At 41.5% G+C, this 20581-nt stretch overlaps 1 protein-coding gene across 3 annotated transcripts in view; it reads right to left on the bottom strand.

Moving 5' to 3' along the window:
* Nucleotides 1-20581, bottom strand: part of TMEM266 (transmembrane protein 266) — a 119290-nt gene that overhangs the window by 53566 nt on the left and 45143 nt on the right. The window contains exons 5-6 of one of the 3 annotated variants that reach the window (XM_024205407.3): nucleotides 9952-10106; nucleotides 3341-3414 (exon numbers count right to left, since the gene is read on the bottom strand). In XM_024205407.3, the coding sequence (XP_024061175.1) occupies nucleotides 3341-3414; nucleotides 9952-10106 (229 nt within the window). Of the gene's footprint in view, nucleotides 1-3340; nucleotides 3415-9951; nucleotides 10107-20581 lie in introns of those variants that run through there. The other 2 variants (XM_024205410.2, XM_024205409.2) reach the window with 2 other exon arrangements.

Below are 20581 nucleotides of genomic sequence, written 5' to 3' on the forward strand. Positions count from 1 at the left end.
TCCCCTAAGATGTTTAAATCTTCCTAGAGATTGTTATAAAGGAAGAATACAAGTATGAGAGACTACAATGAATATTTTTTGTTTATATGTAATTTGAGTGATATGTTTCATTTTGTCTTCTTTCTCTTCTTAATGCGACAAGTCAATTAATACATTTTAACTCAAACTTAAAAAACCCAGACAATTAACACCTTAACTATTGGAACCCCAAAGCCTGCTGAATGCTTTCCCATTCCAAAACCTTTGGGGGGAAAAAAGACCCTGATTCAGTGTGTACTTAATTTTAACCATGGGAAGAGTCCTGTTGACCTCAATGGGACTACTCCTGTGACTAAAGTCAGTAGAGTGCTTAAGTGCTGTGCTGAATTGGGCCTATATAAAGCAATGCAACAGCAGAGTACTACAGGCTAAAAAAGCCCACACCCGCAGGCCTCTCTCACATGAATAGTCCCAGTATCTTCAATGGAACAACTGGAGTGAGTGAGGGCTGCAGAATCTGGCCCTAATACCAATGTCATAAGATTATTAAAATATATTCAGACCCCACGCCACTTACCAAAGTCAATGCCAAGTTCTCTGTTTGCCTTTTCTCATCCTTTTCTCAGGGCTGGTTTTACCTTCTTGATACGGTGCAATCCTGAATTAGCCTTGACTGCTGCATTTGTTTTTTATCCCTCTGACATTCTATCTCCTCTTCTGTCTTAACATCTGGGTATTGTTTGGTGTACGGGCTTGACATATGTAAACAGAGACTAACAGGCAAAGCATCACAACCAGTAAATCTAATTTGAGCATTTGCAAAAAGTTATATGCATGTTACTGAAAAAAGATATTGTGATATGTTGGAAAGTCTTCGGAGACTAACATTAGGAGAATATAAAATTAACACAATGCAGTAAATTCAGGTTAAGACTTGTGGCTATAGCACAAGTGTAAAGATAGAAGGAAAATGCTGGAGGAGTAGCAACTTAATATTGTTAGCAGCTACAAGTACCTGCCACATTTGTCCACTACATTTCAATCAAGCAGAAAGCCAGCTCTTATTTAACTGTAATGAGACATTAAAATGGGTGTTAATAGCACCTACTATAGTTAAAGTTGCAAACGTTATCCATTTTAACCAAAGATTTCTATCAATCACAATTTTCCAAATTTTGAGCACAAGTGCCTTTGTGTGCTTTGGGGAAAATAGTATTATAAGTGATCAATCATATTCAACAGGCATCTGATAAGGTTTGATCAATCAAACGAAAAGCCCTACCCTCTTTGTGAAATCATTATACTATCTTTCTGCCCAGCCTGGTCTGAACAGTGAATGATTGTAAAAGTCTCACTGAAACACAGAGCAAAATTCTTTCCTACCCACCACAAACAAAGACAAATCTGTTACATCAGGAACAGGAAATAAATAAATGTAATGAAAATGCTGTAAGAGATCCTCTGCCTTTTTCAGGGCCTGCAATTTCTGGAGCATTGGACAATATTTTAGAGGAGAAAAATAAGTTTCTCTATTCTATTTTGATGACAATCATCACAATGTAAACAGAATTGTTGCTGCTCTGTTAATCCAATGTTGTAGAAAACTATCTCCAGCAAAACAATAGCAGCAGCAAAGGTGAAAAATTCACTCTTCCCCTTCCTCAGTGGTTCTCAATCTATGGTTTGCAAAGTGCTTTCAGGTGGTCTGTGGAGCTGATTCTGTCACAGTGGTGAAGTACATGATGTTTGCAGCTATTATTAGCCCAGTCTATGACTCTTAAAAGTTTCCAAAGGCTTGATTGATGAACCAAACTCCAAAAATCCTAGCTGCGTTGTGCTCCTCATATGGCTATTTTATATCTTTATTGGTGGATTTTTTTAAATGTAAATTCAAACTACGGTCAAACGGGTGAATGAAATTAATCACTTTGGAAAGACGGAAGCAAACTGCAAAGTGGGTGCTAACAGAATTAGAACAAGGGGTACTAAATGCAGTGAAGGGAGATTCACTCCCAATACCCATATTGTCCTAAACACAGAGAGAAGAAAAAATAGAATACAGACACAAAATGGGGATGGAGGGTAGCCAAACAACTTTGCCTATCATATTCAAAATAAGTTTATCTTAATATTTATTTATTTATGAACCATAATAAGTAGGAAAGGTTCGGACTCGGGATTTGGAGGTTGGGAGCAAAAGTATACGGTTTAGGGTTGTGTGTATTCATTGCTTAAATTTGGTATGATTTTTTAAATCCATTAATAGAACCATAGAAATAAATGGCTGTGTAATATAACTAACTATATGTCCAAAAGAGTGGTTTCCAGCATCAGCTATAACTATCAAGGCTCCTGCTTCTTCTAAGGCGAATACTCATAACCTTAAGCTAAACTGAACTCTTAGGTGCAGCCTCTAACTTCTGTTTTATTTGGATGCAAATCCTTTCCCCTAGCGAAACTAGAAAAATATTCTTCAGGTATGTAGGTATTCCAGGGAGTCTTCTGGCATGGCATGGATGTTGGTATAATTTAAAAACACACAACCACGTAACAGGATTTTTGTAACAATATGCGTAGCATGTCCTGGAGGAATAATCCAAATTGCTGTTTTGGAAGCACTTTAGATATATTGTTAATATTTCAGCACAAATGACATTTTTTGGAATAAAGTTGCAAACTATAGTCAGTTATTTCAATTTAGTCATTTATTGTATTATCAATATGGGCTTTTCCAATGAATGAATGTATTCAGTTATGGTACCAATACACATTTGCACAGAAATTCACCATTGTTCATTCTTACTTTGTATCTAATTTGCTGTATTTAATTACTTTCTTATACAGCAGTAATATAGATGTAAGGAAAATATTTAGAAAAAACAGAGAGAGCTGCTTAAGTAAGTTATGAAAGGAGATGATTCATTCTTATTCAGAACCAAGCTTTGTATAAGATGAAGTCTTGGATTTCTTACTCCAGCAAGATTCCTATTGAGGCCAATGAGAACTTTCCTGGAGTAAGAACTTCAGAACCAGGTCCATTTCCCATCATTTAAAGGGACTGATTTGAGATGATACAGATATAATTATCTCTCCTCACAATTTTGCTCTTATATTTGTATGGTAACATTCTTCCATTTTTCCTGGTCCATTCTAATTATCTTTAATAAAGAGAATGACTGTCAATACAAACAAGATCTTTTGGTTTTCCAAATATGAATGGCAAAAGCGGACTTATTTTCTTTTTTAAAACACACCATGTGCCTGCTCCTGTTCCTAGTGTCAAAATTCCCACTGACATCAGTGGGAGCAGGACTGGGCCCTGCATCCAAATCAATTGCATTTCACCATGCATTATACATACCTCTGAAAAGAACACAGACAGGATGACTAGGCTGATCCAGTGAATAATTCCTGCAAACTGTGATGCACTTGAAACTGTAATTAACACAATATAATGAAGCATAATTTTAGTACCAGGTAGCAACTTATATATAATGGTGACTAGTACCATCGCCACTTATATTTAGGAGAAGCATTTAATCTGAAACACTATAATGAAAATGTAACAAAGATTCTAGATGCAATGGGACATGGAGCTTTACCCTCTTAAGTTGCTCATTCAAATCAATTCAGGTTAGCAATGACCATAAAGTTGTTATCTGATGGCTGTTCAGTGCCTTACGTAAAATCAGTAGGTGATCTCACTCATTGTTCCCAGGTGACACTGTTCACAGTTGCCAACACCACTAAAACCTACACTAACTGGAAGTCTCAGGAGAGAGGCTAAGGAATGAATGGGTTCATCCCAGTTTTCTGTTTTGAAAGTGGGTCACCTTTGTGGTAAGCCACCTGCAGATAGGAGACTGCAAGTCACTCCAGTAGTGAAACATGCAGTTGGAGCCTCTGAAAAACAAAGCTAGGAGTTGGAATAGGCAGTGTGGGACTAGGCTACTCCAAGACAATCTGAGAAAGGAAAAATACTCCGTAGGAAAGGGCTTTTGTGCCACTCTCCTCTCAGCCAGTTCTTCTTGGTGATTGTGGAGACCCTCCATTCCCTTTCTCTAGTAGTGGCTTTGGAATCAGTGGGTGTCTTGAACCCTGGTCCATTGGGCGCTTAGGTGCTAATAAGTTCCAACCCACCAACCAGTGATCTGCTAACTGCTGTCAGAATAGAAGCTGAACTCTGACAGAAGACTCCTATCCTGGGATCTAATTGGTGGAATGTTGGGGGTCCTGACTGGTCCTCAGTTTCTATTTAAACTAATTGCAGGAACAGGAAATTGTCCATGCAACTGGGTTTCCCTTGCTTAGGACTGCATCTTCTGCAATACCAGGTCCTACTGCCTGATCTCCTGGTAACCTGACCCTGCCTCCTGACTCCCAGTTTGCCCTCTGACCTCCTGGTATCTGACCCAGCCTGACTTCTGTTCTGACGACTAGGTCAGACCACCCACGTCCTGGTTGGGGCAGTGGGCTGCTTGGGATGGAGATCAATCACAATTCTATCAAAAGATGTCAGCCCAGTTTGAAGCCCTGTAGGAAAAAAGGAACACAGGAATGACACTGCAGGTCAGATTCTGCATCTGTCCTATGTGTGGAGCTGCTACAGAATGAAATCTTTGGTGCGCAATACCCTGTATTGTCATTGTTCCAGGACATAGGGGCACAAGTCCCATTGGCTTTACTAGGAGATGAGACTAAATTCTGTGCAACTGAAAACTTAATAGTAAAATTCTATAAACTAACAAAAAGAATTACTCATTATTTCTTTAAATATTTTTTTTAAATATTTTTATTTATTCTGGAAGACCAATAATTGTTTGGACCAAGTTTTTCAAGAACAGATGCATAAACTTAGATTCCTTTATCCATATTAGGCACCTAAGTAAGTGGCCTGATTTTCGGAAGTGATCGCTTATTCAGGTGTCTAACTATGGAACATATTGGCCACAGCTTTCACAGAAGAACTCTGCCCCACTCACAGTTAGTTTGATTCTACAAAACCAAAATGGACACCTGCACTGAGACCAGTATTAGAAATACCTTGAAGAACTAATGTACCTTTTAACAATATTTGATCCCTGCACATGAATCCAATTGAGGTGGATCAGAAAAATGTGAAATATCATCTGACATCAAACCACCTAATAAAGATGAATTGCTAGCAGGAGAATACACATACTATGAACACATTTAACTCTAAACTGTATTAACAAATGTACAGACCCCATTGATAAAATGCTGTCAATGGAGGTTCAAAATAAAGAAAAATGTATTACAGGAATGACACCATTTCATACAATATATTTTAGTAAGCATATAGCTGTCAAACTGCCAAGTTTGTCTTTGTGTTACCCCACTGAGGACCACTGTATTACCATGCCAGAAAGATTCAGGCCTGGGTTGTCTATAAAGGGTTAATGTACCTTTGAGACATGGAGGACTTTCTGGACAAGTTCAGCTGCAAGGCTATCTGCACATGGTGGGTGTCCAGGATGAGGAGAGCTTTGTTCACATAGCAAAGCAGAACACTGAAAGGACGTGTTCAGTACATGTATCAAAGTTCATATTCCTGCAGTCTCATAAAAAAACGCGAAGGAGACAAGAAATTCTCCCCCCAAACCCTGTGTGCTGCCCAGGTCCTAGGAGCTTGTCTACAAAGGATCAAAACTGCTTGAGAAGATAGGTTGAGTTACTGCACAACAGAAAAGTGTTTTGGGCATCTTTGTGTGCATGAAGATGCCAGGTTGTAGCAGAATAATGGGAGGGGAGGGGGATTAGGATTCAAGGAATAACATCAATTTAGTTGCCACTGATATTCCTTAAGATATGGTAATAGGGGGTCAGTAGAAATTGCCATGTATGGTATCACTGAATTTCAGCAGATACACAATTACTGAGTAATAAAAAAGAAATAAGCAGACAATACCACAATTTCACCGACACGCTGCTTAAACAATAGGGCAAGGCTGGGAAATGGGGGGAAATCCATTTGTGGGGAGACATTCTAATAGCAATCCATTGACATGCAGTCCTCCAACTGCCCCCTAGTGTGCAAGCAAGGTATAACATATGGGAATTTGGGGTGGGGAGAAATGGATTTCTCATACTGCAATATGTGCAGCAAAGACTGCTGGATATACTGCAGGATGGTGTCACAATTAAAGTGCCCGAGTGGTATCAACAGTAAACAGTTTCAAATAACCTTCCAGGCAAGAAGTTCCTGAACAAGAGCTGAATCAATGTCCCATAAACCGAGTCGACATTCCACCACTCTCAATTGCCTTCTCTTCCTTAAAGACATCCAACTGAACATACAGACTTCCTCACACTGAACTGTAGAAACAACATTATTGTTTCAGAAACAATATGAGAACACTACATTGTCCAAACGAGTGGAACAGAGTCACAGGCTACTATTTGTGTGAATCTGGCTTGTTGTAGAAGTGCAGCCTTACCTCTGAATTTCTTGGGTTTGTAAACTTTTTAAAAAAAATTAACATTCTTAAAGAAAAGAAGAAAAATCAAACAAACAAAAAAACTAGACAAAGGCTATGACTTTACTTTTTTTTTTTTTTGGGTAGGTTTTCAGTACCTGCAGCTCCCACTGATCTCAAAAGGGAGACGGGGTGCTGGAACAATTTTTATAGTGGTGGTGCTAAGAGCCATTGAACTAAACTGTAAACCCTGTATATAACTGAAACCACTTCAAGCCAGGGGGTGCAGCCGCAGCCTCAGCACCCCTAGTTCCAGTATCTATGAAGGGAATTGTAGAAATTAAGTACCTCTAAAAATCATTAAAAATCATTTTCAAACATGCTGCAATTCTCTTCTGGGCTGTCATATTGTTGTTTTAACACTGTGAAATGATCAAACCTTTACAACAAATAAGGCCAAACAAATTCCCACTAAGGCATGGTTTCATCTTTATATTCAGTTCCTTGTACAGCTATACAAGTACTTACATATGCCCAGATCCAGTAAGCAGATACACGCAGGTGGATTCTTGCACCTGTGTGGAGCCCCACTGATTTCAATAGGACTTCATGCAGGTATACAGATGTGCCTATATGTATCCAATCGCAGGAAAAGGGCAGTAGTAAGTCACTCCCACCACTATAGGAAGTGGTTTGGCAAAGAGATGGAGGTGCATGGTCTAGAGATGACGAGGAGCCAAAAACTAAAGAATTCTAATCATGGCTCTGCTAATGAACCACTTCTCTCAGACCCTGGACAAGTGACTTAATCTACCTTCATTTCTCCATCCACAAAATATGGATAACAATACTTCCGTACATTACTAGGGTAATAAGAGATTATTTAGTTAATGTACATAGAGTTTGTCATATAAAATATGCTTCATGCTAAATTAACTCAATGTCTATTAATTTCTCATTTGCATAATCTGCACTTTTGCAGATACAATTTCCATTGATGACAACAAGGAGTTGTGCCCACTGAACAAGTGCAGAGTGCAACTGAAATCGGCACTAAGAATCTGAGAGGAGAATTTTGCCCTGGGATTTTAGCAATCATAGAAGCCTGATTTTTTGTACAATATTTTTGCACATGTAATTCAAAACCATTAAAAACACTCATTAAAAACAGATTTCCTTGGTGACTGCAGTCTATAATGTGGATTAATGGCTTTTATTAGAAACAAAATTGGCAGTGATCTACCATAGCATATCCTTAATACACTTGTATATGTTGCTTTCATATACTACAGGGAATCATTATATGCTACAATTACATTTTTAAAGAACATAATTGCACACTAATGGCTTTTGAAAGATTAAGTTAAAAGTACAGTCTTCGTTTCACAGAACTATAGTATTTATGTTAACTCCTCCCATATATTCCATAAGTGGTTAAAGAACAAAACTGAAAGAATTTAATGTAACAAAAGCTACATGAAATAATGAGAAGCGTGGTGTGTTGACGGTTTAGTGTCAATGCAATGCATTGCCATGCAGCAGTCTGTTATGCCCAGGGCCAGCAAAAGTAGAGAGTAGTGCAGAGACAAAATGGTCAGCCAAGTACCATCTGTTTGCCTGGCACAAACCTCTCTGGCTGATGTGTAGGGTAGAGGTTGGTGGGCTCTGAAGGATGTAACATGCAGTACTCCTCAGAGAGGAGTATTGATGGGGGAGCAAATGGTAAAGAATGCAGGCGATCCCTCCAAAATAGTGTTAGAAGTCTAAGACAAACCCACAAAAGCAAATAAATCCAATGTTTAGGATTCAACCATTAGCTTTACTAGCAGTGGCAACTTTAGGCATATGCACCTCACCTATCAAAGTGCCATCACTGAATTTGTCTGTGATCCTCTCTTAGTTCAGCTCTAAAGATTGAATCTCATAACCAATAACCCGCAATACTTAGAAGACTGCATTTTGGTGCTGCCTCCTGACTTCCCTGTTCACAGAGGAGTTTGGTTAGCAAGGACAGCAGAGCCTCACAAATAGCTGATGGGGTTGTCTGAGGCTGGAAGGGGTGTTTTCATATAAGTGTTTGAGGTGTGCATATAGAGAGGTATAAGGGGACCAGATCAAATACAGGTAGAGTGTAGGAGAAGGCCCAGTCAGCATTCCTTCTTACAGAGCGTATAAAATAAAATAACAACTCAGGCTGCTCCTAACTAGTGGCTCCCTTAATATTACCTTTACAGTAGGGGTTCTCAACCTTTTTCTTTCTGAGCCCCTCCCCCCCCCAAACATGTTATAAAAACTCCATGGCCCACCTGTGTCACAATAACTGGTTTCTGCCAGGACCGGCGTTAAAGGATAGCAAGCAGAGCAATTGCCCAGGGTCCCATGCAACAGAGGGCACCGTGAAGCTAAGTTGCTCAGGCTTCTGCTTCAGCCCCAGGTGGCGGGTCTCAGGGCCCCATGCTTCAGCCCCATGCAGTGGGACTTTGGCTCTCTGCCCTGGGCCCCAGCAAGTCTAACACTGGCGGAGCCCCGGAAACCTGCTCCCGGCCCCCCCAGGGGCTCTGGACCCCTGGTTGAAAATCACTGCTTTACAGCATTCCATTATACTACATCAACTGGGATGAAATCCTGAAACCACTGAAGTCAAATAGCAAAGCTCAAGAATTTCACCCTAGAGTTCCTTAATCTTTAACGGTACATTTTTTTTGCCATTGTGGATGTGTTTAAACCCCTTATTGTTATTTCTATATATTTCTACATAATTTCTTTTTTAAAGGGCACCTTTAATGTTTAGCCCAGGAAAACTTGATGCTGGTGCTTACATTCAGATGAGTTTTGCGTGACTGAGCAAAAAAGAATGAAGGGAGAGAACAGTGAAAGAACAGCTCAACCAGAAAGCAAAGCAACACAATTAAAAATTGCCTGTACCATGGAACCTGTGTAGAGTGAACCTGGATATAACAAAACTTCACTTGTGTTGTTGTTATTTGTCTTACAATATGTTAGTGAAGTAGAAGGAAAGCCTTAATAGTTTCAATGCATTGCCAGATACAAATGGCAATTTCAGTTCCAACAAATCTCTGTTTATAGGGACAAATTACTAAAGGAGAGAGCACCAACTGCACCAGCAAAATCCATGCACTCCTATTTGCATACATACATGTGAATGGACAACTAGGTAACTATCACAGAAGTGTCCTTTTGACTGCACAAATGCCCTGTTTTCTGGTGTATGCAAATTGGAGAAGGTTATCATAATGGGAGTGTGCAGTTTTTGCAGGTAAACAAGGTGTGGGCACATTTTTGCAGGTGAATTCTACCTGCATCCTCTGAAAATCTGTCCCATAACGAATTTGCTCTGTGGGGAAGGGGGATGGGGAGGACTTCACTATACCAGGGTTCCACTGTATTAACAGTACAGTAAAGGTCATTATCTAACTTTTAAACTACTTACATGACCAACCCCCCTCCCCCAAGCAAGTTAAATCTAAACATCATTTATCTTCGATCAAATTTTTTAAAAAAGCCTGCTACTCACACTGGAGAAGCTTTATATCTATTAGGAGTTCCAGAGTCAGGAGAATCACCACCAACACTACACAGGCTACCAGGAAACTGTTGAGACTTGCACTGAGCAAAAATACCTGCCACACAGCTGCTCGTCTCCCACAGCACGGCTTTAGCCAGTTAGATCTAAGGAAATAAAACAAGGGGGGCGGGGAGGGCAGAAGAGAGAGAAAGAGAAAGGAAGAGAGGGTAAAGAGTAATGGACTCTAAATGAGAGAAGTTCTGCTAGAACAGATGTGACCATCAGTAAAGTTAAAAGATTTTACAAATCCTATTTACCTTTATTAATTTCTCTGTTAAATGCAGCCTCGCCTCTTATCTAATTTTCTGAATTAGTATAGAGTTGGATGCTAGTTACATATATCGACTGAAATGACCTGAATGTAATGGGCATCCTTAATTGCACCTGTACTATGGAGGAAGTTCTTCCTTGTCTAGAGGACTCAACAAGACCCTCTATTCTAGTCAAATTTTTATACCAGGCCCATCACCATTGTATCTGAGTGCTTTGCAACAATGCATTAAGCAATATGACTAACATCTGTCATGTGTGGTCCCTTCCTCAATCCCCAAGAAGAAAAAAATTCTTGTATGTTTGTTTTGATATGTGTGCTATGTGCTTTTATTTGTGAAGGCCAAGGCAAAGACCCACTCTTTGTAGTTAGATTGGAAAGTGATGAAGTTGGTGGTAGTTCCTCTGGAAGTGAGTATTATGGTCTTCGACCACTACACCACTTAATCTTCGTGATGACTTGGGAGGGAAAGTTGCCAAAGCAGGCATGCAGTTGTGCTTCAACCTACCCTGTGCACCAGAGCCAGTGCCTATGATGTTACAAAAGGTGGCAGTGGGTGCTTGGAGAAGGGAAGGGTGGCAAGGTCAGTGATCAAGTGGATGCAGTGGATGCATAATTCATATGGGAGTCAAACACCTGAAAAAAAACCCCACCATCATATCAACATCACACAGCCTTCCCTGATGTATCCATATGCCACATCTTCAAAAATGAGACAAGGGGATGTCTTAATGCTACGTAAGCATCACTCAGGGACTTAGAGCTCTCAGGAGTCTCTTCAGAACAGAGCATTTCAGTGAAATGCTCCTTCCCCCAGTGGATTGATTAACTAACCCTAAAAGACCTCCTGTGCAGACACTTTAAACTTGAAAGATCTGGCAAGGTTTACAGTACATAGACCTATACTTAGTTCAAATGCATCGAGACTCTGGAGTAAACGTCTGAAATCACCTGATATTGCTTCTCTGTCTCACACATGCTGCCTGAAAAAATGTGAAACAAAACACTACTACATGAACTGTAAAAGACTGGGAGTTCTAGATTTTTAAACTATTATTAAAACAAAAAAACTAAAACACCAAAAGGAGAGGGGAAAAAAAAGAAAAATTAAAGGCACACGGGTGGTTGGGAAAAAGGGGTGCTGCTAACCTTCTGCCCAGTTTTAAGGTGAGACAGTGAGAGGCTCCTAAAGGAATTGCATTCAGTCCTACTTTGCTGGTGGCTCAAACATAAGGCCGCTGGGAAGAAACAGGGTTTGGAGGTAAAACAAGGGGGAAAATCCTCCCAGCTGTCTGGGGCACACAGAAAAATTGCAATTTGGTCAACAGGGAAAAAAGTATCTCATAGATGGAAGCTGATGTATTCCCTTATCTTCTAGATCCCAGTCCAGTGCTCAAAACTGCTCCCAGACCTTAAGAAAAGCTCAAAAGCGTGTTTGTCTCACCAATAGAAGTTGGTCCAATAAAATATATTACCTCACCCACTCTGTCTCTCTAATATCCTCTGACCAATGTGGCTACAACAACACTGCAAACTTCCGCGCTAGTTCGGTCTATAGAACTTGGCTTTGAAAGCACTACCAATGCCACAAGCTATAAGGAACATCACTGAAAAGTGAAGCAAAAGTTGTTCTTTTTCAGAATTTTTGCTCTTTTTGTGAGAAAACTGAAAAAATAAATACTCTGACGTTCTTCTATCCAAGGATCTTAAGCTGCTTCACAAACATAAATAAGCTAAGCCTCACTCTCAAGATCCCTGGCAAGCCAGCTTAGTACATTTGTACCCTTTAACCAGGGCCAGCTCCGGCTTTTTTGCCACCCCAAGCAAAAAAAAAAACAAAAAAAACCAAAAAAAAAACCGTGCGGGCAGCCGGAGCCAGGGTGCAGGGGGACTCCCTGCGCTGCAGACGTGCCCCGGGCAGCGGAGTGCGCGCCCCGGATAGCGGGGGGAGGGAGCAGGGGGAGAGAGAGAGAAGGGGGGCAGCCAGGGCTTCCTTCAGTGGGGCGCTTGCCACGCGGTCCCTCCCGCCGCGCCGCCTGCCGGGAGGGCTCCGCGCTGTCCGGTCGGCGGGCAGGGAAGGACGCGGGCTGTGCTGCCGGGCTTGCTGCAGACCTGGCACCGGCTGGGGCAGATGGAGTGCGCAGCCCGCTCCCAGCAGGGCGCTCCCCTCCTCCGCGCCGCTGCCCCCTACAGGGCGGCTGGAACGGCGAACTAAAAAGAAAAAAAACCTGTGGGGTGGCTGGAGCGGCAAAGCAAAAAAACCCAAAAACCTGCAGGGCGGCCGGAGCGGCGAAGCAAAAAAAAAAAAAAAAAGGATTGGGCGGAATGCCGCCCCTTAGAATCTGCCGCCCCAAGCACGAGCCTGCTCGGCTGGTGCCTGGAGCTGGCCCTGCTTTTAACAGGCAGGAAAACGGAGTCACACAGAGAGCTGTGGCAGAGCAGGGAACAGAACCTCTAACTCCTGCTTCCTGTTTACATATTTTAACCACTATACTTAAGTGCTAATCCTCCAAACTGTCTGGGGACAGACCTTTATGTGGACTGAGACCTTTTGCCATTAGATTTATTGGTAGGGTTTTTTTTTTTAATTAATTTCAGAACAGGTTAATTCTTCATTATGGCTGTTATTTTAGTTTTAAATCATTTTCTGATCACTCTCCTGGTGGTTATATTTTTATTTACAATAATGAATAGCCGTATTTATTTTCCTAATGCTTCTCTCTTGTTCTTACACCTTTTTTCTCTTCTATTTTACCAATACTTAGCTCTTCCTTTTCCTTAGCTTAACTCTTTCCTTTTCCCTTTTTCCTATTCTCCATGTGATCAGTAGAGGGCCTAGCTACATACTTTAAAAATCTCAATATTCTCAAGACTTCTAAGGACACTGAATATACATACGCTTAAATAGACTGCATTACTTAGCATATACTACACACTGGCACTATAATGATTAACATTATTATTTAATTGTTTAAGTTAGTAACTACTTAAAGAACTGATAATGCATGAAAAATAAAGTTCGCCTCTCTAGCTCTGCACTGGCAGTCTATGCACGTAGCAATTTTTCATTCTGTACAAAAGCTATGCAACAAAAGTATCGGATTATAGTTTGGAAAGCATTGTTCTTAAAGGTGAACTGCAAAGCATTAGAATGCTTAAGATTCTTTATAATTAACAGACTATGAATCTTTATCTCAAAATTACAAACACATTTTAAAATTAAAAACTGGAAAACTACCTGCTCTTTCACTTATTAACAAGGTGCACTCATGTATAATCTGTCATCTGAGGATTTCAAGGAATTTTACACCATTAGTTGTCATTCTCACTTCACATATACAGAAAATTATGCAGAGAGGTTCAGCTATTTGCCCAAACTCACACAGCAAGTCATCTGCTCTGACCACTAGACACAGGCATAGCAAGCCTGGGGTGAGGAGTCTGTGTTTCCACCACAATAACTGAAGACATCGCAAACTCTGAAATCCAAAGCAAGGGGGGAAATGGAACTTTGAACTCAGGACTGAGCGTGTGAGTGAAGATGGGACAGTTTTCCTAACATTTTATTTTAAATGTGAATTTATTTTTAATACTTAGCCTCACAACACCTATATGAGGTAAAACAAATTAATGTTCATAAAGCATATTGGAATCTTTTCATGGAAGTCAATATGAAGTGCACAGTTTTATTATGGGGTGTTTGAAATCTATATTGATAGAAATGATCAGGAGTTTTTTAAAAAGACACTTTCAACATGGCTTTTTACAAAGCCAATCTATTACTAGCATAGTTTAATGCACTAATACACAGGTTTTAAAAAAGATGTTCAACACTGAACAAAATTGGGGAAAAAATTACCACATTTCTTTGGTAATGAGCAACCATAATCACTTCATTCAAGCTACTAACATCTGTCACTGTTTCTGTTTCCTTGTCTTGCAAAACAAACCAACCAAACAAACATTCATGGTGTAGTAACCAGCCTTTTTGGCTAATTAGTAAGCATTCACCTCCCTCAAAATGATTTGCAGGCTAAAATTGGGCAACAGGTTATATCTAGGGATGGAAACAGATGCAGATTAGCAATTAGCCAACAGAAGGCATGACCTGGACCAGGAAGTGATAGTTAGATTGGAAAGTGATGAAGCAAATATGGGTAGCAGCCTAGATCTGGCTGAGGGAAGCGAGGCAGCAGAGCCTGGCAGGAGCTTGCAAGTAGCACCTCAAAGACCTGAAGAACTCTGAGAGATACGTACAGCCTTGTACCCTCCAACTGGATTGCTCCTTAGAGGCTTAGCTAAGAATAACTTCATGAATTATTTCTTTAAATGAGTTTTAATACTGAGGGGATTTGCAACCTTTCTTTTCTGACAGCTCTGGTATAAAGTTTCCTTCTTTAGTATTACAGGTGTGCAAGTGTTCAAATGGGAACCTATCAAAAGGTGAAATATGTAGGGTAAGGCATGTGAAGAACCAACTGCGCTTGCTTCCGAGCTTGTACCATACTGTGCACACTACCAAGTATTCAAGTTGCACTTACACTGGCCTTTTCCCTGAAATTCCCACCATTACTACCACCGGTGCAGCTCCACTAGTGTAATTACTAGCTACGCACAGCAGGTCTACATGGCATCTTGGTTAAGACACGGGCAGTCACTGCATTACCTGTATTAGTGCTTCCACTGGTTTAGCTATATCAGTGGGAGTACTGGTGGGAAATATTAGGGAGAAAGGCTAATGTAGATCAGGCTGAAAGGGTCCTGTGCACCATGACACATACAGAAACAACCTACCAGAGGTAAGAGCATTCACATGAAGATTTTGAATGATCTGTGTCAGAAAAGAATCAGAAAGACATTTCGAAATCATGGAACATGTTTGTAACATACTGACTGAGCAGTGCAACATTTTATATGTTCTGCAATAAAGAGCCAGTTATCCCACAGAATTTAGAGTGCCGAATGCTCAAAGTGGAAAAGAGGGAGAACATTTTCTGCTGCAATGCAGGTCTTAGATTTGGACCAGAGCACACAGAGTAACAATGATGTAGTACTGCACAAGAGAACAAATCATCATTACAGTCTCCTTCAGTACATTTCGCTGTTCAGCTTTTGTTCCATCTTTCTGGCCCCAGTTCATGTCTGGCAGTTATGCATATGTTTAAAAAAAACCCAAAAAACCAACCAAACATCACTTTTGTAAATAGAGAGAGAGCTTGCTCACTGCATGATACAGTTCAGCCTTAAAAGCTCTCCATCTCATCTCCCTCCTTGGGGCTGAGTAATTCATCATGGATCAGTCTGATATCTTCATGGACCTCTATGAGTTGAACAGAGTAATTAAGAGGAGTGATGTAGGATAGTAAAAGCCCTTACAGTTCAAGTGGCAAACCAAGGAAGAAAGGCAGAAACTTAACCCCATTTTAGTTAATGCCCCTCTAAGTCTTGCAGCAAACAATTAAAATACTAGACAGAAATCAAAATAATAATTCAAAGATTTGGAAAAAACAGATATAATAAAGAATCTAGCACCATCTGATGCAAACTGTCTGAAGGAGCAAAATTAGCACATTCTTGGTGTTTTACAAATAAAATAATAATAAGAAATGAGATCACAAAAACCAAAATGAAAATGAAGAGGCAATGTAAAATGCCAGAAAGAACAGAATGTTTACATCTTTTACAAGACAACAGGAACAAGGATGAAAAATAAATCTAGAATAAGAATACTGACCATGTTAAGAAAACTAATAAAAAGCAACAGCAACACAAAGAATAATGAAGGAAAACACCCCACAACATTCCATGGTAGTAACAGAAGTAGTTTGGGTTGAAGCATTGTAGTGACATGCAGCACTGCACAGCTGCTGTGCAAAATCTTCCATGAAATGTCACTACTATAGCTCTGATCTTGTAAAGACTTATACACATACTTAATATTTACATACTTAACACATACATGTAAAGTTATGCATGTGCATAAATCCTTGTAGGATTAGGTTCCAGTTATTTCTTCAATTAACACAATACCTATAATCTTGTGAATAATGTGCTGCTTTCTGTATCTCACAAACTTAACCAAAAGCTTTATAGATTCTGAAAAGATATGAAGAATGCTATGCAGAGATAGTCAGTCAGTATGCAATTTTATATCTTGGAAAAATAAAACATTCCTTTACCCCCAAACATCACTTCTTTATTACAAAGCAGAAATAACTAACAGATCTCTAAAAGCACAGAAATGTTCACAGTAACAGGAAGAGTTGGAGTTACCTTGCATGGCCCACCATAAGATAGAGAACAAGAAATTTGAAGAACTGTAGGAGAGGAATTCATTCAAGATAAGAGAAACATGAGGGACCTATTTTATACAACTACAGGTTATGCCTCATTGTGTCAGGGTTATATCAGTTCATCACAATAGTACTGGTGAACAAAGTACTGGTGAAATCCTGGCCCCAAAGTGAAGTCAATGGTGAAGCTCCCAAACTTTACTGGAGCCAGTATTTCACCTCTTGACTTGATTATTCTAATTTTATTAAAGTGATTTTACTGTGGTTCATCTGCAAACAGTGGAATCAGGTCATTGTGGAATAAAACAAGCCATACTGTAGAGCAGTGTTTTCCAAACTTGGGACGCCGCTTGTGTAGGGAAAGCCCCTGGTGGGCCGGGCCAGTTTGTTTACCTGCCACGTCCGCAGGTCCGGCCGATCGCGGCTCCCACTGGCCGCGGTTCGCTGCTCCAGGCCAATGGGAGCTGCGGGAAGCGGCGTGGGCTGAGGGACGTACTGACCACCGCTTCCAGCAGCTCCCATTGGCCTGGAGCAGCGAACCGCGGCCAGTGGGAGCCGCGATCGGCCGAACCTGCGGACCCGGCAGGTAAACAAACCGGCCCGGCCCGCCAGGGGCTTTCCCTACACAAGCGGCATCCCAAGTTTGGGAAACACTGCTGTAGAGAGTCTATTATTACAGTGTAGACTATGAAAAGAACTTTGATGAATCAGAAAGAGAAGCAATTTTGAAAATATCCAAAGGCTGAGAGATTTAGGTGCAAGAATCCTGAATCACATCTACATAAATATGCACTGGCATTTCATCTGGAGAAGGGGAGTGAAGCAGCACAAAGATGTAATCCAGCCTTAATTCTACACTTCACGTCTGGAGAAGACTGCCAAGAACATTGCACAAGAAGAAATCATTAAAATAAACACAGAAAAGTTTTTTTAAAAAGTCTATCCAAACAGCTTTGTTTACAGAAAATTTTAGAAGGGTTATTGTAAATACAAGGACTTGCTGTTTGGCCTTAGGCTAGTGACTATCTTAAGACACCAAGGGACTGATCCTGCACCATTAAAGTCGGTGGAAGTTTTACTATTGAGTTCACTGAGAGCTGTCAGTGCTCAGCATCTCTGAAATTCATACTTCAGGGCCATGATTCTGCTCCCACTGAATAAAATGACCTAAACTCACTACCTAAAAATTACAGCACCAAAAATCAAATGTCACTTTTGAAAATTTGGCCTTTAAATTCTGTACCTCAGTTTCCCTATTTGTAAAATGTAGATAACGATACTTCCATCCCTTTCTCACAGGAAGATTGAATGCATTAATTACTGTTTGTAAAATGATTTGAAAATTAAAAGCATTAAGGTTTATTATTCTCCCATGTTTAACTTCCTAATATTGTTGACAAGTCTTTGACCATTTTTAACGTCCCCAGCTGTTCCAAACTCCAGCCCACAATGTTCCTATTTCGCTGCTCTCTCTTCTCTGTTCCTCCTCTTATCCTACTTCCCATCATTTTTTCTTAAATAATTTTCTATAGTTTATTTTACTCTCTACATAAGTAAATGTAAGTAGATTTAAAATGTGGCTCAGTACAGAAGCAACAAACTAAGGCCTGGTCCACACTAGGACTTTAATTCGGATTTAGCAGCGTTAATCCGAATTAACCCTTCACCCGTCCACACTACAGAGCCAGTTAATTCGAATTAAAGGGCCCTTTAAATCGATTTCTGTACTCCACCTCGACGAACGGAGTAACGTCAAAATCGATTTTGTTAATCCAAATTAGGGTTAGTGTGGCCACAAATCGATGGTATTGGCCTCCGGGAGCTATCCCACAGTGCACCACTGACCGCTCTGGACAGCAATCTGAACTCGCATGCACTGGCCAGGTAGACAGGAAAAGACCCAGGAAAATTTGAATTGCATTTCCTGTTTCCTGTTTGCTCAGCGTGGAGAGCACAGGTGACCACAGATACCACAGATACCTCAGCTCATCAGCACAGGTAACCATGCAGGCTGATAATCGAAAAAGAGCACCAGCATGGACCACACGGGAGGTACTGGATCTGATCGCTGTATGGGGTGAGGATTCAGTGCTAGCAGAACTTCGTTCAAAGAGACGAAAGCCAAAACTTTTGAAAAAATCTCCAAGGGCATGATGGAGAGAGGCCACAATAGGGACTCAGATCAGTGCCGCGTGAAAGTGAAGGAGCTCAGACAAGCCTATCAAAAAACAAAGGAGGCAAACGGTCGCTCCGGGTCAGAGCCGCGGACATGCCGCTTCTACGCAGAGCTGAATGCAATTCTGGGGGGGCCGCCACCACTACCCCACCTGTGATCGTGCAAACCGGGTCTGGGATAGTCTCTACACCTGAGGATTCTGAGGGTGGGGAAGATGAGGATGAGGAGGAGGAGGAGGAAGATCAGGATCTTGCAGAGAGCACCCAGCACTCCGTTCTCCCCAACAGCCAGGAGCTTTTTCTCAGCCTGACTGAAGTACCCTCCCAAGCCTCCCAAGCCAGTAGCCAAGACCATGACCCCATGGAAGGGACCTCAGGTGAGTTTACCTTTTAAAATATAAAACATGGTTCAAAAGCAAGGTTTTTTAATGATTATTTTGCCCTGAGGACTTGGGATGCATTCGCAGCCAGTACAGCTACTGGAAAAGTCTGTTAACGTGTCTGGCGATGGAGCGGAAATCCTCCAGGGACATCTCCATGAAGCTCTCCTGGAGGTACTCCAAAAGCCTTGCCACAAGGTTTCTGGGCAGTGCCGCTTTATTCCGTCCTCCATGGTAGGACACTTGTCCACGCCATGCTTGCAGCAAGTAATCTGGTATCATTGCCTGACAAAGCCTGGCAGCGTATGGTCCTGGTGTTTGCTGGCATTCAAGCAACATCCGTTCTTTATCTCGCTGTGTAATCCTCAGGAGAGTGATATCGCTCATGGTAACCTGCTTGAAATACGGGAACTTAATTAAGGGGACAGAGGTGGCCGTTCCTACTGGGCTGTTTGCCTGTGGCTGATAAGAAATCCTTCCCTGCAGTTAGCTTTTCGCAGGGGCGGGGGGGGGGGAAATTGGCCCAGAGCTTTTCACGTTTGACTAGCAGGGATTTTCCCTGTTACCAGCCACGCGGTCGGGGAGGGGTACATTGAGCATTCCAGGGAATTCATGGCGGGAGGGGGGGCGGGGGGGGTTAGTTTGTTTTCTGCTGCTGAAGGTTAACAGGAAAACCTCAGCAGTCAACAGGCTTTGATTGGTATGTTGGAAAGGAGGGCGCAGAAGCAGAAAGACAATGGCTTACCATGGCTGCCTGCAAGCTGAATTCTGTTGCCCGGACCTGCGTCTGTGATCTCTAACACCAAAGCCACAGGCACTCAATATTAAGATGGAAAATGCGGCCTTGTACTGAAATCACATGTGCTATGTAATGTGAATAGTGTTCACCATGAAAGAGTACAAGCATTGTTCTGTAAAATGTATCATTTTAAAAACTTCTCTACTTTTTTTCAACCCTCCCTCTAGCAGCTGCAAATGTTTCAAGCCTCCCTCCTGCGTCCAGAAGGCTATCTCAGATAAGGCGTCGTAGAAAGATGACGCGAGACGACATGTTCAAAGAAATAATGAAATCCACCCACAATCAAAGAGCTCATTTAAATGAGTGGAAGGACACTGTATCTAAATTTAGGAAAGATGCCAGTGACCGTGAGGTCTTGAGGGATGCTCGAGATGAGAGGTGGCAGGCTGCAACGCTGGGGCTGCTGCGTGAGCAAACGGACATGCTCCGGCGTCTGGTGGAGCTTCAGGAACGGCAGCAGGATGGCACACTGCCGCTGCAGCCGCTGTATAACCTACCTCCCTCCTCACCATGTTCCATATCCTCCTCACCCAGACGTGTAAGAACGCGGGGGGGGATGCTGCGTGCACCCTGTCACTCCACCCCAGGGGAGAGCCCAACCAAAAGGCTGTCAATATATTGAATTTGATCAGTGGCCTTAGACTTCCCTCTTATCCTCCTC

Source organism: Terrapene carolina, unplaced genomic scaffold (genome assembly GCF_002925995.2).
Source record: "Terrapene carolina triunguis isolate 2854851 unplaced genomic scaffold, T_m_triunguis-2.0 Scaffold67, whole genome shotgun sequence".
NCBI lineage: Eukaryota > Metazoa > Chordata > Testudines > Emydidae > Terrapene > Terrapene triunguis.